The sequence below is a fragment of the Pogona vitticeps genome, chromosome 7 (genome assembly GCF_051106095.1).
Source record: "Pogona vitticeps strain Pit_001003342236 chromosome 7, PviZW2.1, whole genome shotgun sequence".
Classification (NCBI taxonomy): Eukaryota; Metazoa; Chordata; class Lepidosauria; order Squamata; family Agamidae; genus Pogona; species Pogona vitticeps.
Window position 1 is genome coordinate 15,778,731 of NC_135789.1, and position 27,085 is coordinate 15,805,815.

Below are 27,085 nucleotides of genomic sequence, written 5' to 3' on the forward strand. Positions count from 1 at the left end.
TCCACGGATTCACTAAAGTCACAATCTGAAAATATTTCAAAATTGAACAATCCTAGAAAAAATGTTTCTAAAGATGAAGTTAACCAAACTGGCGTCTAGAGGGAGCCATAGAGCATGCTGTATATAGCATTGAGCTATTAAAATAGCACTTGCTATTATCCACATTTTTCAGTATCCACGGGGGGACGAGCTTGGAATCAATCTCCTGCAGATACGGGCATCTTACCGAAATTTGTGCTCCTCCTGATTTTTTGCATTTTTCGCTACCAAAGGGAGAGGAAAAGACAGTTCATCCAAAAAAATCAACACCGGGCTGGTAGGTGTAATACTTTATTATAAAAATCATGCTTTATTATCATTCTCTCTCTCTTGCTCTCAGCCTCTCTCTCTCATCATGGAAATAGGATTTTAAAACATTTTTCTATAATAACAATAATAATATTATTAATACAATATATCTGTATATATTTATATATGAACGTGTGAAAACAAGTCTTGCCCACTAGCCTCAGAGCAAAGAGAAAACCATCAGCACCACCATGTAACTAAATCTTTTTTAAAAAATATTTTGTATCCCTTGATAGTCAGCCAGGAGATGATTATAAAAGTCTTTGGTTTTTTTAACAAGGCAATAATGCAGTCATCTATGTTATCTGATAAGCAGAGCTTTTGTGTGTATGTGTAGAAATTACATTTGGGGGGATTAAAATTTCCAGAAGCACTGAATCACTGTCGAGCTGGCTGGGTGATTGCAGGAATTATAATACAGTAAGATCCATGTATCTGGTGGTTGGTGCCAAGCCTCTCCCTGAGGCTGAAAACTGCAGATAATAGCAAAAGCTATACATAGCATGGTAAAAAGAAAAAAAAATCTAGAAAAAAATTATTTTCACCATGTATTTACCAGAACTGACCTTTGGAGGGAGCCAGAGCCCATGCTAAGAATTCTTTAGTAATACGAATACGGTACATAGGATGGTCTCTTGCTCCCTCTACTGGCCAGTTCTGGCAAATACATGGTGAAAATATATATTTCTAGGTTTTTTCTTTTAATATTTTTAATATTTGCAGATACCAATCTTGCAGATACAGGGGTCCTACTGTAATAAAAAGTAACTTTTGCAAGCAGCAAAACACAGCCATCTTAAATGTTCAGGATGGCCAGACTGGAATGCAAGAATTTCCTCACATGGCCAAATGCCTGAGGAAATAATGAAAAAGCCAAACCTGTTTTTCACTCAAAATTGAACATTTTGGGTCCCTCCAGGCATGAGTGTGGGTCCCCCCCCCTGTTTTCTAGGCTTGTGAGGGTATCTCCAAAAACCGGATTATTCTCATTTTTATGGGTATTTTTCCAAGTAGGATCCAGCCCAAGATGGGAAAAGCTCTTCCAGGCTGTGGATTGTGGGTTTTGTAGTTCAAAGGACCTCCATAGCACTTCCCATCTCTGGATTCAGACAGCCATTATAGAGAAGCAGATAAAACCCTCTTCTGGTTTTACTGCTATTATTTCACAAATTCACTCCACCTGAAATCCATTCAGCCCTCTTGAATTCTAGCTTGTAGGAATGAATGTCTCAGATTTATTCCATATTTATAATATTGAAGCTCTTTACATTTTGGGCTTGGTTTTGTTTTGTTTAGTTTTTTGCTTCTGGTTCCTCCCAAGTAAGGTTTTGGGGGCTTATATTGGGGGTCCTTTTGGGGAGACTGTGCAGGAAGATTAAAGCTGAACCACCTCAATGTCATCCAGTTTAAGATTCCTTTTGAGAATGCGAGAAGTTACTTCTGAACAGTAATTAGTTACAGTCATTCCCTCAAGACTCTGGAAATAACTAATTTCAGTTACAGCTGCTAAGGCTGGTCTCGGTGATGAACCTTCCAGGTTAGAAAACTCTGTGCTGTTCTTTAGAAATAAAGTAAAAGCTAGAGAAGTTAACATCAAAAAAATCATAGCACCGATTTATGTCTGCGAATCCGAATTCTAAACCAAATCGACTTGAGGTCTGGGCCACTGTGGCGGAGCCAGATCTGGTTCAGAGATCAAACAAGACCAATTTAGGAACTGAGCATCTCTAATTCCAAAATTGTGTGTTTGGGTGTTGATGGCGAGTCTGCTCCGGGTTTTGGCCTGAACTTTAAAGCAGCAATTCAAGGGTCTGACTCTGTTCTTGGGGGGTGGGGAAGGCGGCAATGAAGTCAGTGTCTTAAATAGCACCAGCTTTAAAAGTTTCCATTAAAGCCTCAATAGATGGATTGCTGGGAGAGAACCCACCTTCTCTTTGTGCAAAGCTGGACCGTGCTCAGACCGAAGGGTTATCATGGGCTCCCCCAAGCTGTAGGCAAGGGATTTTAAAAAAGGAAAGCCACCGCGGAAGATTCTGTTCTGCCTACTTGCCTCCATTGAACAGTCGCGGCGTGGGGATACCTTGCTCTTTCCCATCTATGATCCTGAACATGCCTCCTCGGTGGTGGCCCCACCTAACCCACGGAATATGGGGGAAATCCAGGCATCGCCTTTCGCAGGAGCAATAACCGGCAACTTTTATGGGTGCCGGTGATCACTCGCTCTCCTCTGCATGATGAAAGGCGTGGGTGGGGAGTCTGGGAATCAGCACCGTGGCAGGGCAGTGGGTGGCCGTGGGACCCGGCAGCGCCCCTAAAAATAAATTAAAAATATCCGAGTTTCAAGTAATGGATTCAGCTGCCCCGGCTTGGGTCCCCTCCTTTCTGTCTATGGACAGGGGTGTTCCCGCGCGCCACGTTTGGACATCCCCCCCTCTTCCTCCACCGTTGCAGCTCACTTTCCGGTGGCCATTCCACGGAGGCCCCAAAGGGAACAGAGGAAAAGTACGGAGTGGTGCCACGGCCGGCTGCCTCTGTGGTGGATTCGTGGACACTCTTCGTTGAGAAGGGGCGGTTTGGGGCAGCGGGGGGACGCGGCCTCCCCTTTCCTCCAGAGTCATTCCAGTTTCTTTGGAGTGCCACGCTCAGCCGTTCTCACCACCCTCCCGTGAGATTTAACGCCCATGGCAGGTTTTGCAGCACATCTGTCGGAAGTAAGGCCGGCTACAGAATTTAAATTTTAGCACGAGAGGGCAATAAGCAACTTTCTTCACATCTTTGCATTCTGGAGAAGGGGAGAAAATGAGAGAGAGAGAATGAGAGAAACCTTAACTGGTCATTGAAATATCTCCTTTTCCTTCCTGGTAGAATCAGCAGGTAAGTTGAAGGATGGGATGTTCAGATTTCTTGGACTACAAATCCCATAGTTCCTCGTCCTGGGAGTTCCACCTGACAAGACACCTCAGTGTGGCTCACCTGGAAGAAAAAGACCTCAACTGGAAGGCCTAGCTTGGCCTAACTTCCTGTTCAGAAAGAAACAGGAAGTTTGGGCCGAGCTAGGCCTAGCTCAGGCACCGAGGCTCTCAGTGCAGGCCTTTCTCCCAGGCGAGCCACACTGCGGCATCTCGTCCATCGGGTGGAATTTCAAGAATGGATAATTGTTGGATTTCTAGTCCAGGAAATCTGAACATCCAATCTCTTTGACTTGCTTCCCCCCCCCCCTGAGGCCCTGAAGATGCCACGAGGGGAGGTTGATTCTCCAAGCCCACCACATCAGATACCTTCAAGGTTTTCTGTTGGCCTGGGGTCGCACTTGTTCTTGCACTGCTGTGTCACTGCCGGTTTCAGAGTCTCCAAGCACTCGCCGGACGGCTGCCCGGTGTGGGTCACACACTGGACCAACCGCTGTTGTTGGCCAAAGTTACACTGCCCAGAGCACTATGGGAAATAAGCAGAAGTGTCTAAGTCATGGGCAAGCTCAAGGTGACCCAACCTCCAGCTATGAGAGCGGGAGTCCCTCCGTTGAGCTCAAAACCATCTCTTTGATGTGAGAAATTTACACTCTTGTGAACCTTCTAGCCCAGAATTGAGGACCCTGGATGTACAGTTCTGGGAGTTGTCCTTCACAAAAACTCAAAAAGTCTTCCCACACCTCCGCAACAATATTCTAGCCTATCGGGGATCCCATTGCTTAGGGATGATCTTTCAGGGAAACCACCAAAGATCTCCCCCCGTGTGTGTTCCTTTCCCATCCATCTCAGGACCCGTGGGGATAGGAGTTGTCTCCTTTCTGATATTTGTGAATCGTCATCAGGTGAACGGGCCAGCTTTCGCCAACCCATCCTGGAACCCTTTTTTAGGCTCTTCTTTAAAAACGGAGAAAGCTAGCAAAGCGAGATAGTTCAGAGTACCTCTCCCCATTCGCCGGTGACCCAACGCGGGGGTGGGCACCGTTGGAGGCTGCACCGAATGCTGGTGGGGGGCTTGGTATCCTTGGGGCACTCAGAGGTTGGCACGGTGGAGCTGTGGTCTCCGCTTTTACAGAGGACGATCCGGTGGCGGAATCCTGGCCCGCAGCTGGGGGTACACTGAAACCCAGAAAAGGGAGGGTCGTTAGACTGGCAAACCAGCGTTTACCCAACCTGTTCCTCCACCACCCATCCTGGCTCAGTTCAACAGGTCCAGCCATTCTGAACACCCAGAAGACTGTGTGACATCCGCCTGGCCGAAGTGAAGCACGGTCGATTGGGGGGGGGGGGAAGATAGAGGATCCTTAATTCACGTCATCCTCCTTCATGTAATCTGAACTCAGAATTTGAAGGGCTAGGTAGGGCTGGGTAGCTGCCTTTTTTGTTTCAGAAACATGCAATTAGTGGTTGCTAATTTCGTGGCTCTAGTGCTACAAATATTAATGACAATAATTGTTTCTGAGTTCCTTGTATGGTCAATGAACTCTTGTTTTATCCTTGTATTTCAGCTGCCATTCAACGCCAACGAAACAGAACGGGGCCGAAAGAGAACCCCCCCACCTCTTGTACCGGAAGAGAAACGCACCTCGGACCAATCCAGAGTGGCCCACTCCGGAGGGCAGGTCTGGTTATTGCATGGCTCAAGGACTTGCGGGCGGGGCGGAGGGCAGGCCCCATCGTCGAGGGTTTTCTCCTCGGTGAGGGAGATCTTGCGCCGACAGGTCACGCTCCGGGTGCGCACCCCTTGGTTACAGCTTCGGCTGCATTCGGACCAGTTCCCGACCACCCAGCTGGTGGAGTCGGAGTGTTGGTAAGAAAAAGGGGGGAGGTTGGGGTGAATGCCAGATTTTATGGATAGGACCCTTGTTTTTAGCACTCTCCTGTATTTGCTAAACGCAAAGCCTTTCTGGAAAACCATCATGAGAATTTGCTCTTGTCTTTTTCCCTAGATCTCTCGGGGGGGGGGGCCCTCTCCCGCACGGCCACAACCCACACCTCCACACAAGCCGGGAAAAGGAGCCCCACTCACGCTGGCGGGCATGGCTCGGTGTTACATTTCCTCTGCCTCTCGGGCAGCTTGGTTTCAGGGCTACAGAAGTGGCTGAACACTGTGGAGCTGTCGGCCTGGTTCCGGCAGACGACGGGCTGGACCTGACTGCCTGCGGGACAAACCGGAAGGAGCAAGGAGACAACGGCCCAGGTAGGAGGGCCACTTTTGTGTAGCATCCGCGGCTTGAGAGGAAGGGTGTTAGTGTCGGAGCGATGCGATTCAGGCAGAGCACAGACTCGGAAGGAAACCCTACAGACCAGTCAGGGACCCAAGCAAACTAACTTATAAATCAAAGATCGGTTCCAACGAATTTGTTAAAACAGCTACCGTGAAAGTTGGGTAGATCCACTGCCCCCAATAAGTTGGCATTTCTAGCTTCTGCTAGTTTGCAACAAATAATTTTCCATCTCTTGTCTCTCCCCCCCCCCGCCCCAGAATCACTTCTCTAGATATTCTTACCTCCAGCACAGAGGGCTGAACATTTTGTCCATGAGACGTACTGCCAAAAATACTGGGCCATGGAACTGCGAGCGATGGGGGCGTTGAATTTATACCGGATTCTCTGGAGCTCTTCTCTCACGAGAACCTACAAAGAGAGGACATCAGCATCAAACAGCACTGGGGGGAGGATAGAAAAGGGCCTGGACCACCTCTTTCTCCTTAAAAAGATTTATAAAAAAAGGAATTTACTATAGGAACGTCCCCAGGAGCTCATGGGTGGGTTAGAGATGGATTACATTTCCCCTTTGATTCCTCGGTTTGCTTCCTCCATGGACATTCTGATGTGTTATTCTTCAAGTGATCTCATACAATCAGGGATCAAGCACTGGACCTAAAGATATCATGCAGCCGGACGGGTTTTGTGATGTGATGGTCTCACCAAGGGATAATGGAAGCCCTTAGAGAAATGGGCAGTTCTTTCTTATATTGGTCACAAGCACCATTCTTAGCCCATCAGGGATCACCCCAACAACCAACCTATTCCTTAGTTATGTTGCAACCCAATATTCGTCATATCAAGAATCATAGCCTATCAGGAATGACACTATGAATCACTCTGTTCCTCAATTAATCAAAAGGGGGGGACTTCACTTTGAGAGCTATAGATCCCAATGGTGCCCCGCTTGACGATTACCTCGTTGTACGACAAATCCGCTGTATGATGAGGTTTTTGCGATCACTATTGTGATCGCAAAACGATGTGTCTATGGGGAAAATCCGCTTTATGATGATCGGTTCCCTGCTTCGGGAACCGATTTTTTGCTTAATGACAATCAAAACAGCTGATTGTCAGGTTTCCAAAATGGCCGCCCGCTGTGCAAAATGGCTCCCTGCTGTGTTAGGGACAGATTCTTCGCTCTACAGGGAGCAGAAAATGGCTGCCCTATGGAGGATCTTCGCTTTACGATGAGATATTTCACCCATTAGAACGCATTAACTGGTTTCTAATGCATTCTAATGGGCGTTTTACTTTCGTTTGATGACGATTTCATTCTAGAGCGATTTCGCTGGAACGGATTAACGTCGTCAAGTGAGGCACCACTGTAAACTGGGTGCTGCAACCCCCCAAAAAACAAACAGAACTTCACACATATCTGCAACAAAGTCCCTAGCCTATCAAGAATCATATACTGATGGATGATCCTACTTTATCAAGGATCACACCACTGATGGATGGTCCTAGCCTATCAAGGATCCCATCATTTATGGATGATTCTAGTCTATCATGGATAATTAAACACCATTTTTCTCAGTTCTTCAGCAGGTTAGACTCAAAAAAAGAGGGTGCCCAGTTTATGTTTTTAAAGAAAGTTTTCTGTGAGATCCACTATTCCCCACCCCGCTGGACACTCTCCGTTTCGGCGTGATAACCAACCATGACAATGAGAGTGATGTTGGTTGGTCCCAGGGCCTCCAGCGACTCTGGCTCATCTGGAGATCGCCTATAGTGGAACGTGGTCCCGGCAACATCGAAGCGTCGGGGAGGATCAATCGAGAGTTTCCCGTTGACATAGTATTCATCGTTCTCCCCCCTGAGAGCTGGGTGGAAGAGTCAAAGTGAGAGTTTTAGGCTCAAGGCAGATGGTTCTTTTTGGATAGGCCATGAATTAGTGGCCATGAGGGGAAAAAAAAACAATAGGGTCTAATCAAGACATTATGCTACCAGAGATATAAAGAACAAGATGATTGTCTACGAGCAGAAGGGAACCAAGAGGGAACCAGCTGACCACCTCCATCTGCCTCATGGTAGGGTTGACTCTGGAGACACAACATTACTCAGGTGGTAGAAACCACCATAATCCAGATGTTGGCCAACATCAAACAATGTTGTCCAGTCACTGAGAAAAATACGAGACTGTTGAACGAGAGCAAGAAAGACCATGTGAGAGAAAGAAGGGCCGACGTTCAGAATAGAAACCCAGAGGTCAAGGTTCATCTCCCAGATAGGAGGCCTACGATCCAAGCAGGAACTATCCACTTCCTCACCAAGGTAGTTGAAAGAAAGGTTGACTTCCCGGATATCAATATGTACCGATCCCTTGGGGATCCAGATCACCTCCTCGTAACCTGTGAGGCAAATGAAGGAACTGGTAAGATCCGCAAATGTTGATGTCGTCAAAATAATGGTCCAGCCAAATCCAACGGTTACTCTCAACAAGAGCAACTGCGGTGGCCGAAAGCTACGTGACATTTGCAGTCAGAATCAGCCTAAGTGGAATCAATTGTGGAATTATTAATCAACACCTGTGTAAAACCATCTGATTCAGTGAGTCTACCCTCAACCTCCTGGCTCGAGGGGTTGTGGCGTGTCAGGCGCTGGCCAATAGGAACCCACCCATAAGGATTTTGGAAGGGTGGAACTTCGCAAAATGGCGAAACTGGGTCTGTTGTTCTGGACTTGGAAAGTTGTCCTCACCTCCGTCAGGCAGAGAAGAGTTGAAGATGCCTTCGATAGTTTCACATGTGCTCCCGTCCCCACCACACACACGGCACTTGTCTTCCTTGGTGTCCGAACCGAGAACGCGATCACAACCTACATGCTGGGGGTGGTGGTGGGGAAGAGCAGGGGTGGATTTATAATAGAAAACTCAAACTGTTTAGTCAATGGGGAATGGGGCAGAGAGGACTAGTGGTTAGGGACCATGGGCTGTCACCTTGCATTCTCCGCTGACGCAGATATCAATGGAGTCTTGGCGACAGGGGGTGCCGTCGACCACAGCCGCGGCCCTCTCCGTGTAGAAATTGAACCCTTCTGCTAGGCAATTCAAAGAGCAGGATTTGACACCCCCTGGAAGGGTTCAAACAGACAGGTTTAGAGCGTAGACCTATGTTTGCTATGCTTCCCCTTTGTGGGAGGGATGAATGTAGATTTCTGTATAGTTAATTTAGTCAAGCGATATGAGTTTTTCCCATTGTCACAGCTCCAGATCTTTTTCAGAATTGTAAAAAAAAGTTGTGCATCAAATGCATAAGAGACTCGGGAACCTCCAAGGAAATACAGATTCTGAGGAGGTTCACTGCTGCGTCTCTGTATGATTTTATTGACTGCACTTTTCAAAACCACCTTCTCCCTTATGGATACCATCACCCTGGTGCCGGCATGTTCTTGCAGAAGGCTTCCAGATGAAAGGAAGGGGAGAACGGGGAATGGATTAGACAAGGGTCTCATGAAAGGCCATGGCTGGTTGGAACCATGAACAAGGTGACACCACCTGACAAAGTTCAGGTGCAGGTCCAGTGGTTGAGCCCAAGGTTGCCAACGTCTCGTAGACTCGGAAGCTCACCCTGGAGAGAAACGGCACTCTCACCTCCTCGGTAGGTCTTCCAGGTGTAATATTTGCCGCGGAATGGAATATGATCAAATTCGGCGCACTGAAGTTCTCGGAAATCTTGAGATCCTGGAGGACAATCCTGAGCAACGGTAAGAAGGGGAAAAAAAGGCTCCCCGGGTCATTGCAAACACTTTTTGATCAGGCAGAGTTGACCCCCTTTCCCCACATCTGTTACCACCGCATGGCCCCCAACGATGCCTTGGTAGTTGACTTCAGATTTCTTGCTGGAAAGCAGCCCTTCTTCTACAAACACATAGTCTGAGTCATCCTTCTTCCCTCTTCTTACAGTAGTGAATCTATCTACGTCGGTGAGATTTTTGGATTTTCAAGATCGCAAATCCCATAATTCTCCATTCTGGAAGTTCTCCCTGCCCTTACAGACACCTCCAACATCTCAGTGTGGCTCACCTGGGAGGAGGGCCTCAACCAGAAGGTGTAGCTAGGCCTAGCGCCTGTTCGGAAAAGTTCCCAGGTTGCACTGGGGCAGGAACAGGAAGATGAAATGCCGCTTGGCCTTGCTAAACCAGAAAGCTTCAGATCTATTTATTTGATTTATTTGATTTATACCCCGCCTATCTGGTCTGAAAGGACCACTCTAGGCGGCTAACAACCATAAAAATAATATAAGACAACGAAAATAGACAATTTTAAAAGAAGAAAACACTACATTAAATCATATAATACACAAAACAAAAAACAAAAACAGAAAAGAGGGGGGTCAAGAGGTGTATGATGGAAAGGCCTGCCGGAACAACCATGTCTTCAATTGCTTCTTGAAGACACCCAGCGAGGGAGACCTGCGGATCACAGGAGGTAAGTTGTTCCAGAGGCGAGGAGCCACCGCCGAGAAGGCCGGATTTCTTGTCTTCTCCTTCCGGGCCTCCCTCGGCGTTAGGCTCCTCAGCCTCACCTCCTGGCTCGCGCGGGTGACACGGGTGACACTAGGCCTTGTCCCCCAGGTGAACCACATTTAGGTCTTTGAAATGGTAGGCGGACGCCCCAGAATGGAGAATGATGGTGGTCTAGAACATCCCAAAATCCCATCCCCATCCATCAGGGGCTGTTAAACATCTCTGCACAGGAGCACCCCATCTCAGGTGGTGATACACTGAAGGCTAGCAATGTAAGATAGTAATTGCCTTCTTGGAAAACCCATCGGCTCTGGGCTATTTGAAGGGGAAATTCTGATTAAATATATATATTTTTTAAAAAACCTTCCTTATCTTCATTGGACTCTCTGGCCCCTGTCCATTCATTGATCCCTCCTCCTCTTCATCATATTATTCATATCCTTATCCTCAAGATTTTGTTAACTCACATCGGTGTTACAGGATTGGTATCGTTTCCGCTCCCCCAAGCAATATCTCCCTCCGATGGTCGGCCTTGTGGAAGAGAAAGAACGGAAGGGGGGAAAAAATCTCTCAGAATGTAAGAACACGGCTATTTCATTTCTGCTGCCTTTCTGAGATTCCTGTTTAGATTTGACATTTCGTTTGGATTTGGTGGCCAGGCAGCTCTCTGCCCGACGGCCCGGATTTCCTTACCGTGGGTTATCGCAGTGGCGGACGGACGAGGAGACGCCGCCGCCGCATGTCCGGCTGCACTCTCCCCAGGATGACCATGAGCCCCACGCGCCGTCCACCCCTTCTGGCCGTGTTCCAAAAGGCACACATTCCCGTTTATAACACCACTGCAGCAAGGAGGAGACAAGACGAAGGTAGTCAGAGCCCCTAGGTGATCAAAAATAAGTATTCTGACCCGCTCAGCTTGGGTGCCCTTCGCAGGCTTGGCTGCCTCTGGCTGACCTTCTGCCAATTCTCCCCTTCTCTCTTTCTCTCTCACTTTTCCTGCCTTGCAGGGCGGTTGGAAGACAAATTAGGAAAGAAGGAAGCAACGCGTGCCCCTATTTTTTTTTTTTTTTTTTTGCTCTGGGTGCAAAGTTCAATTTAAATAATACAGTACCATGTGAAAGCAAATCAAGATTGTAGACCTCATGGTTTTGGATGAGAACGTGATTTAAAGAGCAGCACGGGGACGAGGCTCCTTCTAAGACATGTGAGCAGTCCATTTCACCCCCATCTCATTGAGCATCGGCTCTGTAGCGTTGCAGGTAGAGAACTTTCCCCATCACGAGCTGGACGGGCGGGAACTCCACGCGGGACCGACCCTTGGAGGCTTAAAAGAGCTACACGGCCGGAAGTGTTTGGGCAGCGTGGCCAACGTACCCCCTTTTCGATGGTGTTGGTTTGGCAGATGGTCCCTTCCGCCGCCGGAATGCTGTTGGTCACGCAGCGGTTGCTCTTGCTCAGGCACCAAAGTTCGTTACAAACATCCTGGCGGGACGGAGACAAAAGACAGAAGGATGGATAAAGGCAGCCGAGGTTTGTCTTGCACACACGGCTCGTTCGCTTTCCATTTCCGCACCTTGATCTTTTTTAAAAAAATTAAAAATAGAGTAGGAAGCCCATATCCGCCACATCGGTATCTGCTGATTCACTTATCCACAGTCTGAAAATATTAAAATAAAATCCTAGAAATATATATTTCTAAAGGTGAAGTTACCAGACTGGCCACTAGAAGGAGCCAGAGACCATGCTATGTACAGTATAGTGTTCTCTATTAAATACTGTGTGCTCTAATCCACATTTTTCAGCATCCATGGGAGTGGGGGGTGGTTGGAACTGTAATGAAACAGAGGTAAGAGGTTAACGTAAGGGCTTATCCAGACCGTGATCTGCCGCTGGTTTAGTTCTGCAACAGCACATGCATTTTACGGGCCAAAAAATCTCATCGCGCACCAATGTCTGACCCGACACCAGGTTCAGCACCTTTCCGGACTGCCTGCCAAGTGCGCACGGAAAGCCGGAGCGGATTTTTCTGCCACCCCAACTCCCCATGCAATCAGAATCACTAGCTTGACTTGGTGGGAAGTCGGTTCCCCACCAACCCACCCACCCCCCAGAAGGAAGAGAAAAAGCAGGAAGGCTTCTCTACCCCATATTTACACTGGCGAGATTTAACTCCGTACTGAAAACGGCACTGCTCATCCGCGTCGTAGGCCTGCCCCGGCGCCACTGTTGGGTAGACGAAATCTTGCTTGTGGGGAGCGTTGTTCAAACACAGTCCCATCCCGGAACTTGAAGGCAGAAGATAGGGAGGGGAAAATAACCGGGTGTCAGTGGTTCAAGTGACCCATGGGAAAAGTTTAAGGGGGCAGTGAGTCACGGATGGCAAGAAGGGCAGGTAGCCTCAGAACATTTGGGAAATCAAGTTCCTAGTCCTTACTAAGCCATGAATCTCCATGGATGGCCATTGGCCAAAGTTTGGAAGACTACTTCTGGAAAGGAATTAGTTATAGTTATAGTTACAGGATCCCAAAAGTTTTTAGTTACAGTTACTATTCTACAAAGTAACTAACCTTGTTACTTATAGTTACTTTTTTAAAAATACAGAATGTTCTAAGAGAGTCTCCTGCGGGCTCAACTACACCAAACTAGGGAAGTCCACATAGACCATGAGTCCATCATAGAAACTCAGACTAATTTCAGTTACGTGCCAGATTTATCTTTTGGTCCCAGTGAAACGTTCTTACGGCCAATTACAAATCACTTCTTATCAATAATAATGAGTTGCACCCCAAATCTGGACTTCTTTCAGTTTCCCCTGACTCAAGAGGGTCATTGTGTGCTGGTATATACATTGAAAATTTAAATAAATAAATAAATAAATAAATAAATAAATAAATAAATAAATAAATACGGGAGGACCCCCTTATCTGCAGGACTGGTATCCGCTGATTCACACATCCACAGTCTGTAAACATTAAAAATATTAAAATGAATGATGAAATTACCAGAATTGGCCACTAAAGGGAGCCAGAGACTATGTTATGTACAAGTAGAGTTGCAGCTTCTGTGTTCAGCTGCCCCAGTTTCTGGTTCCCTCTAGTGACCAGTTCTGGTAAACACATCCTGGAAAGACATGTAAATATGTATTCCTGTGTTCGTGTTTTTTTTTAAATTTAGTATCTTAAGGCACTGGATAAGTGAATCAGCAGATACTGATTCCGCAGATAGAGGGGGTCCTACTGTATAGCTCTTGCTATTATAATAGGATTTGCTATAACCCCCATTATTTCAGCATCCTCTGCTGATATGGGGGGGGGATCTTATTGTGCCAATTTTGTTTGGATTTTTTTTAAAAGAAAAGGCAGGACATGCACCTATGTGAATAACCAACCCAGGCCTTACTCTAAGAAGCTGGTGATATAATCTCGGCTACACGCGGACCACACAAAAGGGTTGGTTTTCATGGTGATGTGGGCTGCCATCAGCTTGGCCGTCTCCTGCCCTCGAGAGCTGCAGCTGTTTCCCACACCGTCGTGGTTCATGCCAAAGCTGGAAGGGGGGAAAAAAATGAAATGTGGACGCCTGTTTCTTGTTTCCTTTTTGCTGCTGAAGGAAAAGTTATCATTTGAGATTCAGCGCTCCCCCCCCCCGCCTGCAATGCTAGTCATTTGGGATTTTTTGCCATGTTCAGATACCCGAAATGTGCCATCCTGATTTTGTGTGTGTTTTAAAATGGGATTTGTTAGGGAGGAAGATAAAAATAAGCCAATTGTCTGGGAAGTCCGTGGAAATTGGAGAACACCGACAGCCTCTGGGGCTGACCTAGGAAACTTTGCTGCCTGAGGCAGAGGGGCAGGGGGCACCCCATTCCTGTACAGAAGCTGGAAAGCTTTTGAAGGATTTCTTATTCCAACACTAGCAACCAAGAGAGACTATTGCACCATTCTCAAATGCAGTGGGTGGGGCAAAACCCTGCCCGCTCCGGGGCTGTGTCCGATATTTGATCATTCCTGGCCCCCAAAAAATAAAATTGCAACAGACTCACGTGTGGCCGATCTCGTGGGCAATGGTGAACGCCGTGGCCAGCCCGAGATCTTCGTTGATGCTGCAGCTCCTCTCACGTTCACACATCCCGCCCACAGGGGCCAAGCCTGTGAGAGGGGGAACCATTTTTGGAGAGGGGGGCATTAAAGAAGCCCCCTCTGAATCACGGTGCAGGCCTCGTGTTGAAACAGAGGTTAGCGTCAAGGAGATGAGGCCGGGTTCAAGGCTCCATGGAGCTGTGAAACCCATGGGGTGAGGTGGGGAGGGGCCCCCACTCATGCTTGGCTCGATCAACAGCTTCTCAGGGTTGTGATGAAGGCGACAACAGGAACACCGTCAGATCCAGGTGTCCACCACCACCACCACCACCACCGTCTTCACCAGAGAACTGATCCTGAGATTCCCACGCATTCCCCTCAAAATCTGAAATCGGACCAGCCGTGCCGGTTGTAAGGATGGGATCGCGGGGTTCCTACTCACCTAGAGTCCCGCACGGCTTATTTTTGTAGATGCAAATGTCATACCTGAAAGGAGAAGGTGAGGGACATGCACATGAGCACAGAAGCCACCACAAGGGCGGAGGAAAGGGGCGGAGGAGTGAAGGAGCACCCAAAGAGATGAACGAAGAGGTTGATGTCAGAGGACGAAGTGGGCCTGAAGAAGGGAGGGAGGGAGGGAGGGAGGGAGGGAGGAAGGAAGGAAGGAAGGAAGGAAGGAAGGAAGGAAGGAAGGAAGGAAGGAAGGAAGGAAGGAAGGAAGGAAGGAAGGAAGGAAGGAAGGAAGGAAGGAAGGAAGGAAGGAAGGAAGGGATGGATGGATGGATGGAAGGATGGATGGATGGAAGGATGGAAGGATGGATGGATGGATGGAAGGATAGAAGGAAGGAAGGAAGGAAGGAAGGAAGGAAGGAAGGAAGGAAGGAAGGAAGGAAGGAAGGAAGGAAGGAAGGAAGGAAGGAAGGAAGGGATAGCTAGATGAAAGGAAGGAATGAGTTGGGAAAAAGGAAGGAGTTGATGGAAGGAAGTTGATGGAAAGTAGGAAGGAACTGATGATAGATTTATATTGACAGAGATAAGAAATGTTGATACAGGGCAAGAAACAGAAGACGTGGAAACAGCGAGGAAAATAGGAAAAATAAAAAAGGTCTAAAAAGGAAAGAAAAAGGAAGAGAGAACAGGAAAGGGAAAGGCGGAGAGAGAAAACAGAGGGGGAAGAAAGACGCACATGGAGAAGCAAAGAGATTGAGGGAAAAGGCAGAGGAGGGAGACAGACACAGACAGAGAGAGAGAGATCCTGCCATACATCCAGATGCTATCAAGGCAGCTGGAGAAGAATTTATGAGGAGGCTGGGTGGACGTTTAACGAGGCGCAGGCCCTGTGGTTTGTCCAAAAGCTTAGTTTTCTTTTAAGCAGGTCTCCGGGACCCGAGGGGGAAAGCTCGGTAAGGGTTGCTCCAATGGTCAGGCCGGAGGGTGATCCGTCCCCCCAGTCTGGAAACCATCTCGTCCAGCATGTCCTGCACGTATGGAACGTGAGGAGGCGAAAGGAGAACAGTCTCCCCAGAGAGAGGCGAGTGCGAAAGAGCGCTCGCCTGGCCATGTTTAACAACATCATTCTGGTACAATCTTTTTTTCCGCCTTTTACGGAGCGGGGGAAAAAATCGGCAATGGGGTGAAATGAGGCTTCCTAAAATGAAAGTTTTCTCAGCCCCCAGGACCAGCTGATTCGTGCCAAAAGATGCAAACAAGCCATTCCATTCTTTTGGAACATGCATATAAAAACCAGACGTTCCCATCCTCGGAGCAAGAAAATCGCATTTATCCATTCGCGCACACACCAAAAGACTTTCCAGGCGCTGGTCAAGAAAGACAAGGGAGCATCTGGGGATCTTGGAAAGCAGGAGGCAAAATGAGGGGCGGGGGGGGGGGGGCGGAAACAGCCAGGCCAGAAAAGTTTGGCCTTGGAACGTTCCCCTCACCTGGTGATCAAAACAGCGGTGTCGTGATTAGCAATCCCATTGTCCGGAATGGTGTTCCCATTGCCGTTGCGGTTCACGATGGACTTCTGCCACTTGCAAAAACTGTCCAGCGATTTCCCGGCATGGTGGTTGATCTCCAGGGTGGGCTAAAGAAGATAAGAAGTGGCACACTTTGGATGTTATGTAAAAAGGAGAACCTTTCTCCCTCCCCCCCCCGTGAGATCTTCTGGAGAGGCGTTGGATTGTTTGTCCTGACCAACCCTGATATCCGTTGAGTTGGGACATTTATTTTATTTATTTATTTTATTTATATCCCGCCTATCTGGTCGGTTAACATGTGACAGGGCCTTCTCTGTGTTTGCCCCCACAGCTCGGATCTCTTTCCCTTCGAAGAACCTTCTTCTTTGGGCGCTTCCACCACATCTGAAGGAGCACACTTCCCCTGCCACCTGTATTTTAGGCTCAGAAGGCGTCAAAGGTCTGCTCTTATCTATCTTGGGTGTGGGCCCTTAGTGGCTCTCCCAAAAAACTGGGTCTGTGACTCCCCACAGCCCGATCCCACCTTTCACAGGGGTAACATGGATCAGGAAGGTCCCCCATAGACTGAAGAAGCTTTTCGGGGGGCCCAGGGGGCTGGAGAGGAAAAAGGAAAAGGGAAATTTGTCCTTTAATCTGCTATTTACTATATATTTCAATTTTGCAAGGGAAGCCTCAGTCTTTCTACTTATGGCTTTATCATCTTGAATCCTTAAGAGGTTTTTTGGGGGGGGATGGAGCCACCATACTGGTTAGCTTGGTAGGACACTGGTGGACATTCGTAGGGGGTAGACGAAGCCACTAAAGCATAACAAAGGATGGAATTTGCGTTGCCAGTGGTTATTTTCACGGGAACTGTGGCTTCCAAGCCTTTCTGGGGAACCGTCCTTACCTGGTCTTCCGTCAGCAAGATTAAGCGGGTGACGAGGATGTTGACAATATTTCCTAGACTTGAGTCCTGGAAAAGTTTAGCAACCTGACCTCCAGAAAACAAAGAAAGACCAGTGTTATTAAAAGCCAACACACAACCAGACACCAAGATGGAGGCAGCAGTGTTAGGGTTGCCTGGAAATACGGAGATTATTCTGCGTCCTACTCAATGTCTTGAGGGGAAGACGTAACCTTTCAAGATGAGGGGGGGGGGGGAAATTAAGCAATAGAATATGGGATATCGTTTGTAAGACAAACGATAGCTGGAAGAATCCCCAACGGAGCGGTTCTTAGCACAACAACGACTTCCCAGACCATCGTCTCCTGAGGAAGGTCCGCAAGGCATCAAGAGGCAGGGCCTTCTTCGTGGTGGCACCAAACCTTGTGGCGGCTTCCGGAGAAGCTACGCCTGGCTCCCTCCCTGCGGATGTTCTGGAGGCAACTTTAAAACCTAGCTTAAGGCCTTCCGCACCAACCTTGGTTGACTCTTGTCCTGCCATGATGGGAAAATCACCACGGTGGCTCTCTGCCTCATTTGTTATTTGTCTAAATTGTTTTCAGCGGTTCCAGTTTATTTCTGTTTGGGTTTCTCTTCTCTTTTTGGAAACCACCCAGAATACTGCTCTGGCAGTAATGGGTGGTGAATGAATGAATGAATGAATGAATGAAGGAAGGAATGAAGGAAGGAATGAATGAATGAATGAAGGAATGAATGAATGAATGAAGGAAGGAAGGAAGGAAGGAAGGAAGGAAGGAAGGAAGGAAGGAAGGAAGGAAGGAAGGAAGGAAGGAAGGAAGGAAGGAAGGAAGGAAGGAAGGAAGGAAGGAAGGAAGGAAGGAAGGAAGGAAGGAAGGAAGGAAGGAAGGGGAAATTGCATGTTGAATTTCTGCCTCTTTTCCTCATGGAAATTATAAACACAGTTTCCTAATACGGACTCACACTTCTGGTGCATTTCTCCGCCCTCCTTTCATGCACACAACGGTGTCACTGAACGTTTTTTGCGTTTCAACAGGCTCGCCAATGTCGTCTCCCAGGGCATTTTTTTGGCCTGCTCAAAACTCTCGTAGATGGGAAACGTGGGGAGGGGAGGGGCAGATGAACCCGAGCGCCATGTTTATAACACTTACAATATTCATGATGGCCAAGATGTACTGCTCGATGTCCCTCCGGCCGTGGTAGCCCACCATCATCTTGTCCACCACCACCAGGGTCTCCACGTAACGCTCGACGCTTGCCGACCGCTTGAGGGGCAGCTGGCCCCGTTGCGTGGCATTGCCCAGCGTCTTGACGGGGGAGGGTTTCAGTGTCCGGAGCCACCATGGCCGCCCTTTCCACGGTTTCTCATCTGGGGGGGGGATTAGAAATGGTTGTGCATAAAGCAAAGTCTCCCTCGTTTTTTTGTGTCAAGGGTCTTTTGCTCAAAATGGCTGGCTTTTTCTTTTGAGAAGAAAATCTTCTCTCACACAAACACACACAGGTGGTTGGGATTTGTCTGTTTTATAATCTACACCACTGAGAGTAGCGTTCGACACTAACTGGATGGCATAGAAACTATTATTATTATTATTATTATTATTATTATTATTATTATTATTATTATTATTATTATTATTATTATTATTATTATTATTATTATTATTATTATTAACAAGAGCAGTATTAAGAAGAAGAGAAATCAGAAGTCTTGTGAGACATCTAAGAATCTCGTTTTTAACTTTCGCAAATGTTCGTGGGTCTGAGCTCACTTCTTCAGAGAATAATGAATAACAAGAATAATATAAGGATCCTAACAAATGTTTATTCTCATTTGGGGGGGGGGGGAGCACAAATTTCGGAGGACAGACGGCATGGACTTTCTTTTGCCCCAAAGTGAAAACCCCGAAATCCATTTGAGAATTGGCGAACACTGAATTTTTTAAAAAAATTCGCGTTGCAATGTTATTATTGCTGTCTCTATCTCTCGCCACCCTCCGAAATTTGGAACCCAAGCCAGCATTCATGAGATCAAAAGACCCCTCACTTCTTGCCTTAAGATGGCTTGAGACATTGTGGCTTAAAATTGGTTTCCCAGCCTCTCGTTTTTTTGTTTGTTTGTTTGTTTCAGCTGGCACTACAAAACCCATGTTCCACTTTTTTTAAAAAAACTGACTCCAGTTTCCATAGCTGATCATAGACACACACAGAGAAAAAAATCTCTCCCAGTTGGGGGGGGGGGTTCTTCCTCTGTAACAATAACACTGTTGTGACTTCGGATGAAAAAAGGGTGAGGTTAGCGTGGCAAGCGTCCTCGTTTCTTCCTTTGGCACGTTTTGCTAGTTACAGGACACATGTGTTTGAAGATTTCGCCAGCCCTCCCTCCAGCCATTTCAAACCTGTTTGGGAATGCTTGAGGACTAGAAACTTCCTGTCTCAAGCAATTTATCTAGGCTCCAAGGGTTGGCTGCGCTACCGCCCCGCTCATACCTAACACACCACAGGCGGCATCCATGTGCGGGTGTTGGAGGGACGACCGTTTGTATACCACGTGGGGTGTCCGTTCGCTTTCCTGCCCATCACTGGTGTTAAATTCGGTATTCAGTGGTTCGATGAAATATTCCTCATCTTCGGAGATGATGACGCCATGCTGAATTTTTTTTCAAAAGGAGGGAAATTGGGCATTTCTGCTTAATCATTGGTGGCATGATGCTTATGGGTCAGTTCTATTTTTTTTTTTAAAAAAAACCTACCTGGTGCTACATGATAAACAGTACAGTTAACACATCATTAGAAGCAGGGCCCTTTTAAGAAGTGAAAGACTGTTTATTGTCACAATAGTAAGGAAATATTAAATCCAAAGAAATCTGTGCAGATTTCATGGTTTGGAAGGGAGGGGAGAGACTTCAATCAAAGCTCTCTCTCCAAGCAGTACACTGCCCTGTTTCTCCAAGATTAAACAGGTGGTGCAGGTTTTGGAACTAACCATGACGAGAGGTTTTCAGAACTTGAAAGTTCTGTAACAATGCTGGTCCTGAATTTTCAGGTAGCCTAAATATTCAAAGGCTTTAATTTCCCAGGCTTTTTCAGGAAGAAATATGTTAGTATCATACACACCTCGCCTGTCCTCAAAAGCTGTTTACATAACCTATATATTTTTTTTCCAAACAGAAAGTTTCCTCTCCAGAAGAAGAAAAAGAAAAACCAGGACTTGCCTGCAGACTTTCTGTGCCTAATTTCTTCCACCGTCTGGTGAGAAAATTTCTTCCTGACATCTGCGTTGTGTCTAATTCTTTCCTCTTTTCATACAGAGAGGTGAGCCATTGAGGGGTGGGCTTTGGGGGGGGGATGATGGTTTTGATCCCCTCATTATTCACTGGGAGCTGCTCCCCTACCATATAACACCCTCCCCAGTTTTATACAACAGAGGCACGCATGTAAAGCACATAACCTGCTAATGTAGTTCAGCACTATGTCAGATGCAGCGCAGCGTTATGTCACTCAGACAAATTGAAATTGAGTTACACTGAACCTTGTTTCGATGCGTTTCTATTTTCCCAGTGGCTGAAAAGGACCAAAACAACTCCCTTAAGCCAGCCGAGTGCTATCTTTAAATACTTCATTTATGGTGGATTGGAGTTTTGTCACTGGCAATGCGGTTCTGCCATTTTTGGGGTGCTTTGCCTCTCACAAAACTGTCCTTGGCAGGAGATGCTGAACAAGCATCGGCTTAGATGAAATGGACCCGCGATTGTGATTCTCAGATCTTTAAAGGTTCAAGCAGCTTCATATAATTGGGAAGTCAGAAACAGTCATTACATACCTTGCTGATTGTATAAATAAAATTGTATGGTAGAACCCCCATATCCCACTTGCTGAAAAATGTGGAATGCTATTTGAATAGGGAATGCTATGCGTCGCATGGCCTTTGCCACCCTCTAGTGGCCAGCTCTGGTAACTTCATCATTTAAAAATATATATTTGGGAGATTTTTCTTTTAATATTTCAGTGTGTGGATAAGTGAATCAGCGGATATGGTGTATATATCTGTTTTGTTCATCAGACATTGAACCCCAAAGAGGGACAAAACTCCAGACACTCACCAGTCCGTTGCAGTTGCTGATGGCTACTTTTGAGCTGAGGAACTTATCCTGCAAGTGGCCGGCGTAGTGGCAGTTCTCGTGGAATTCGTGGTGCTGGTCCACCCCGCCTCGTTTCCAGTACTCCACCCGGAAGCGCTCGGCCAGGAGGTTGGAGTGCAAAGTCAGGTTCAGGAGGAATTGGGTCCGGTGGGCAGAGACTTTGTAGAAAACCTGCTGCTCCGGCTGTTCGTAGAGCGGGGGGCCGGCGTGGCGCCGGGACCGCCGTTGGTGTGGACTTCTCACATCGAAGCTGACGAAGTCCCCATTTTGGTCCACCTGGACCGGAAAGGCAATTTCATAGTGGTCGAGGCTGGAGAGGAACTCCTCTGTATTGGGGAGGAAGAGACAGAAGGGTGACTATGACCGTGTGCAGAGTTCATTTTGCCCCTTTGTCCTTTCAGAATTCAACTGCTTGAACATTTTCTTCTTCTTGAGGGTGGGGCAAGGCCAAATCAGTAAATGGACCCCTAGAATTTAAGGCTATCGAACACCTTGCTGTTCTTATTACCTTTTATTTCATATTTCTCCTTTTACCCCTTTTCTGGGCTATCAAGGCATGAATAGTGTGGTGTATGATTGAGGAAAGGCACAGCACAAAAGGAAAAGTGAGCAAGGAAGGAAGAGGAAAAAGCAGCACACTTTCCCCACGTGGGCGACACGTCTTCCCAGGTAGCAAACCTGACGGCACAGGATTTAGTGGTCTTGTTGGAGTTGATGAAACCAAGAGGTGCGACGTTTCTTGTAGCAACCGAGAAACTCTACCTTGTGACTGGAAACTGTAGCCAGGAAGGTTGCCCGCAGACATGGTGGAGATGAGGGTCCAGGTTAGAAGTTTCCAGGCTGTTGCCATCATGGGTGGGAGGAATCTTTGCGGGCTGGGCAGCGTTGGACCAGGCGGATCGGATCTGACCCCACATTTCTTTCTCTGAGCGACCACTCATACTAAGCGAGGGGTCACGAGTGGCGTGCCAGCCATTCTTGGCTGCCAGATGCTTTTTCCGAAGCAGCAGGCACAGGCAAGGAGTTGTGGTGCGTTGAAAATGGCCCGCGTTGCTCAGCATGTGCTGCCTCTCTGATGCATGGCTGTGTCAGAAAGAAAGAAAGGAAAGGCAGCGATAAGAGCAGGAATGGAGGAGAGAGATCGTAGGAAACTGGAAGGGGAATGTTGGAGAGGGAAAGGAGGAAACAAGGGGGAATGTTGAAAAGGGAAAGGAGGAAACGAGGGGAAGTGGAGAGGAGGGAAAGGAGGAAAGAAGGGGGATTGGAGAAAAGGGAAAGGAGGAAACGAGGGGGAATGATGAAAAGGGAAAGGAAGGAAACGAGGGGAAGTGGAGAGGAGGGAAAGGAGGAAACAAGGGGGATTGGAGAAAAGGGAAAGGAGGAAACAAGGGAGAGTGGAGAAAAGGGAAAGGAGGAAACGAGGGGGAATGTTGAAAAGGGAAAGGAGGAAACGAGGGGAAGTGGAGAGGAGGGAAAGGAGGAAACGAGGGGAAGTGGAGAAGAGTGAAAGGAGGAAACGAGGGGGATTGGAGAGGAGGAGATGAAGAGGAGTGGAGAGGAGGGAAAGGAGGAAAAAGGGGAAGTGGAGAAAGGGAAAAGGAAGAAACTGGAGGAGAAGAAAGAGAGAGAGAACTGGTATAGTCACATAGTGTGATGGTTAGAAACCCAGGTTTCATGAAACCTCCCTGGGCAACATTGGCCCACTCTTATTCTCTGTCTCTCTCTCTCTCTAGCAGTCCAACCTTGCTGGATTGTTGTGAGAACAAAAATCAGGAAGAGATGATAAGCTCTATAGCTCTTACCTCAATCTCTTTGGAGGAAAGATGGGCAGAAACACAACAGGCCATGAAAGAAAGAGGCAAATAAATAAAGAACAGCAGTGCTTTGGAGTGCAATAATTATATGCAGTTTGAAAGAAGCCAAAAAGGTCTTGGTGGGTTTTCTGCAAGAGGCTAGCCTGATGTGGACCCCCCCCCCCCCAACCCGGTATTGAAACAGGAAGTCGGGCCTGCCTCGGAAAACAACAACATGCAACTTCTACACATCCAATTATGGACCTGCCGTGCTCCGGATCGTACGGGCCCCTCTCCTCTCTGATTCCCATTCTGGGTCGGAAATGAGGAGAAAAACGAGGTTTTGGAGAGAGAGAGGGGAGAAAAAGCAAAGGTTGAGCAGAAAGAGAAGACTGGGGGTGGTGGTGGAGGAGGAACTGAACGGACGAAACCGAGAACACGAACAGGGGAAGAATGTCAGGAGGAGAGGAAAAAAGGAATTTTTTTTTTTAAAAGGGGAAGGAATGCAGCCCAGTAGGGATCTGTCTGGAGTCAGCATTTTTTTCTTCAACCCGAAGGCTCAATTCTGTCACCGTTCCAGCGCTTCCCAGTGGAGGCCTGGTTCACTGCCGGGCTTAAGTCTCATAATTGGCCTGGTCTCCCCTCCAGGTTTTCGAGCGGCTTTTCTTTCTGCCCCCTTCTCTCCCCAACTCGCGCCCCACCGGGTTTTTTGCCGAACAATGGCTCCCCAGGCTTCACGTGGCAAGGGGAGGAAATCGGGCGAAACATTTGAGGTGAACAATAAGTGTGTGTGTGTGTGTGGGGGGGTTGTGTGCGCATAGGAGAGAAGGAGCAAAACATAGCAGGAAGGGGGGGGATCATGCTGCTTATTGGGGAAAGGAGTGGGGAGGGAAGAAGGCAACTGTTCCTAATTTGGCCACTGGGTCTGGAGGAGTCTCAGCCGCCGGGCTCCAGATGCTCGGAGAGAAGATGCTAATACGAAGCAGATGGCGAGGCCTTCGCTTCGGTGCCAAGAACGGTACCTCTTTAACTATAACAAGGAGCTTGTTTGCTCCAGCCTTTCATGTCCCTGAAAGCATATGGCTGCTGCCTGGAAGCCCCAGATCTGCTAACATTTGGCCTTTCTTCTGAAGGCCCCAAGTGGAGTGAAGAAAACTCCTTCAAAGTTTCTCATTAGGCTTCCTTCCTTCTATCCATCATCAGCTCCTTCCTTCCTTCCTTCCTTCCTTCCTTCCTTCCTTCCTTCCTAGTCAGAAACCCCTTCCCACTTTAGATTCCTGGCTTTCCCATATAAGTTCCTCCCCTCCTTTCTGCCACCTTTCCTGGTGGTCTCCCCACCCTTTCTAGCTGGAGTTTTCGGTGGTTTGCTCCCCTTTTATTTGTAGCAAACATGGGAGAGATGGTTCCTCTTTTGCTACCTTACCGTAGCGGGTTTTTGGGTTGAGTTCTTCCCCTGTAATTCCAGCTAGTTCTACACTTTAATTTCTCCAAAGGTCAATAACACCAATATTTATTAACCGCTGTATTGCGACTCAGCCTTAGGAAGACATTTCTGGTGGTACGAGCGATCTGATCATGCGACAGAGCGCTTCGGGCGGTGTCGGACTCTCCACAAGCGGCTTTGAATAAGAAGTTGGGTTGCCTCCTACCAAAATAAGTTGTGGTTCTGGTTCTCCTGCATCATCAGTGGGGTGGATTGGATGACCACGAAGCGGCCGTCCAGCTCCATGATTCTGTGGTTGAAGATCTACTGGTTCAACCAGTAGATGTTCAACTTGTCTCATTTTGCAAACTAAGTCTTGTCTCATTTTGCAAACTAAGACAAGCCAGTTCTAGTTATTTCTCCTACGGGGAGCGACCAGAGTCTCCTTCTCCTGCCATTTTGGATTGCACCCAGCCATCCACCCCACATTCATCCCATTGAATATAACATTGACGTACATCCCATTGATTCAAGCTGGGACCATCCTTCAGGTTTTGCCCGAAACGGATTAAAAGTCCAGAGTAGAGCATCACACATATGAGGGCAGAAGCTTTTTCCACCACCAACCCACCATGAGCCTGACGAAGCTTCTCCTTCGTTAAGGCCCGTTGTTTACACTTCCCATCCGCCAGGCTATAATGAAAGTCTGGCATTTCATCCCTAAGAAAGGTCAGCTCAGATAATTAAAGTGGTGTGTTCCAAGGGATTAATTAAACCAGCTGGGAGGTGTAATTTCATTTTTTAGACCATTTTCTGCAGAGGGATGGTGGGGGGGCCATGGATTGGGAGGGTGGAAATGGCTTCTAAGGATGTAATCCGGGGAGCATATGACTTCCATTTTGGTGCCAAAAAAAAAAAAAAAAAAAAAAAAAAATCAGCAAGCTAGAGGTGCAATCTGACTAGCTTTTAAGTTTTTTTTTTCCAGGAGACCGGCTTTGGGTGCATGTTAAGAGGGCGGGAGGCCGTCCGAGAGGAGAACAAGATGCCTGGTATCCAGAACAGGAGACCAGGCAGTTGGGTTTGACTTTACGAGGGGCAGCCGAAAGAGATGGGGGGGGGTATCATTCCGCAGGGCCTGTGAAGAAGCGGCCGCGGAGAGAGAGAGGAGAGCCGTTGCCATGAAATATTTGCCGGGAAGTGGGAAGGGAAAAATTGAAAGGAAGAAAGAAAAGAGGAATCATCTTGGATACTGGAATGACTAGATGGTTGGAGGCCAGCTGAGGCCCATGAAAACATGGGGCCATAATGCTCCTGCTTACGTGTGGGATTTTCTGAAGGCCTGCCGAGCATCGCTGGCGTGCACCCCCCCTCCTCCAAAATGTGCTCCCCTTCCCATGTCTTGGGAGGGTGGCGGAGTGCACCTTCCCAAAAAGGAGACCTCCAGAGACAGTGGGGGGGGGGGGAGAGAGAAATCATCTCCTCAGACTCTCGTCCAAGCTGAAACTGACAGCGCATTCTTGACCTTGCTAGCTTTGAAGTTTGAGGAAAGAAAAGACCCAACCTTCAGTTGCAAGTTTCTCAGAAGGAGCTCTTCCACATTTAGGATGATGGGGAGGGGGGGGGGTTCGAGCAGGAAGAGAAAGAATTTTGCTTACCCCTTTGCTGCGGTCTTTCCTCTTCTCTTGGCAACCCTCAGGATCCGCTTCCCTGTGGTTCAGGAAAAGTTTGTCCAAACTTGGGGAAAGAATTTCCTTCGGGAACTGCTAGAGAGAGAGAGGGGGGAGAGGCAGAAAGACAGACAGACAGAGCGAGGGAGGGGAGAGAACAAAATGTACAAAAAAATTTGTTCGCAACGATGTGAGTGGCACACGAATTAACGGATTCGTTGCACACACTGGCCGTTCGCTTCTGAAAGGCAAAAAGAGAGAGAGAGAGAGAGAGAGAGAGAGGCCCCCCACAAGAGGCTTCTTGAAGACAAACACACAAAACAAACCCCAAAGGAATTGCGCCAGCGTAAATTTCAAAAAATATATATAATAAAACACCACCACTGAGTTACACTGGTGTTTTCTTTCCTTTTTTCACCAACCCTTCCCCCCCTCTCCTCCCCTTTCGGTGACGCCACGAAAAGGCAGGTCTGTGTTTTCTGTTATAGGATCAAGTCTCCGTCGCCTGTTTGCTGAACCTCTGTGCAGAAAGGAAGGAAGGAAGGAGAGAGATGGGGGGGAAAGAGGGGGTGGAGACGCAGAGAGAGAAGAGCGGCCGGGTATTTAGCCGAGGTTGCAGATTATCGCCGCGGGAGCGTTAAAATGAGGGCCATTGTCGGGATAAGGCCGGAGACTTTGGCTTCTTCTGCAATGCTGTGGTTTCTGTGAGTGGGTCCATCCATCTCACGTCTGGCCTTCCTCTCATACTACCAAATTGCACTTTTCTCACCCAGTTGTCTTTCCCTCCTAAAGTGCCCCAAAGCAGGGTAACCTCTGATCGATCTGTCCGTTCTTCCTCGTTTTTAGTCATCTACCCGCTCCACGAATCATGACGATGGGACCTTTCTTCAAAACTCTGTATGGTATGAAAATAAACGCATTTTTAGATTCTGGTTTCTGTGGTTTTTTTTTTAAAAAGGTTTGTGTCTCCCACCATATCAAAGCTGAAATGTTTTGGGTCAGTACTGAACCCCTGCACCTCGTAAAGAAATCCAGCACTCTCCTGAAAATTAA

General features: G+C 47.7%; 1 protein-coding gene and 1 long non-coding RNA gene across 3 annotated transcripts; one reads left to right on the top strand and one right to left on the bottom strand.

Annotated features, from left to right (window-relative positions):
• Positions 1-314: 314 nt before the first annotated feature.
• Positions 315-26,697, bottom strand: ADAMTS10 (ADAM metallopeptidase with thrombospondin type 1 motif 10). Of its 2 annotated transcripts, XM_072978070.2 has the most exons (25): positions 26,021-26,697; positions 21,912-22,232; positions 21,111-21,475; positions 19,498-19,657; positions 18,162-18,379; positions 16,996-17,079; positions 16,068-16,213; positions 14,570-14,613; positions 14,091-14,196; positions 13,448-13,594; positions 12,192-12,333; positions 11,423-11,530; positions 10,742-10,887; positions 10,516-10,579; positions 9,174-9,276; positions 8,520-8,653; positions 8,282-8,405; positions 7,852-7,932; positions 7,241-7,404; positions 5,824-5,950; positions 5,344-5,473; positions 4,900-5,104; positions 4,257-4,433; positions 3,627-3,783; positions 315-3,130 (listed from the first exon to the last, which is right to left on the bottom strand). In XM_072978070.2, exons 2-25 carry the CDS (start codon positions 22,000-22,002, stop codon positions 3,021-3,023), a joined length of 3,333 nt encoding a protein of 1,110 aa, XP_072834171.2. In that variant the 5' UTR covers positions 22,003-22,232; positions 26,021-26,697; the 3' UTR covers positions 315-3,020. The 2 variants fall into 2 exon arrangements, with proteins under 2 accessions (XP_072834171.2, XP_072834173.2); XM_072978072.2 differs by lacking the exons at positions 21,111-21,475; positions 21,912-22,232; positions 26,021-26,697 and having other exon boundaries at positions 16,996-17,084; positions 19,498-19,637.
• LOC140701684 (uncharacterized) lies at positions 5,393-6,969 on the top strand. The gene is made up of 2 exons (XR_013537914.1): positions 5,393-5,514; positions 5,800-6,969. It is a non-coding gene; the product is annotated as an uncharacterized LOC140701684 (long non-coding RNA).
• Positions 26,698-27,085: the final 388 nt, after the last annotated feature.

What these genes read in the sequence shown, in the direction of transcription:
- ADAMTS10 (XM_072978070.2), bottom strand. Translation starts at nt 22,002, where the DNA reads ATGATGGCAACAGCCTGGAAACTTCTAACCTGGACCCTCATCTCCACC. An exon ending in CCAACACCATCGAAAAGGGG is followed by an intron (nt 10,888 to 11,422) that starts GTACGTTGGCCA and finishes TCCTTGCTGCAG; the next exon opens with TGGTGTTATAAACGGGAATG. An exon ending in CTCTTCTCTGCCTGACGGAG is followed by an intron (nt 7,933 to 8,281) that starts GTGAGGACAACT and finishes TTTGCCTCACAG; the next exon opens with GTTACGAGGAGGTGATCTGG.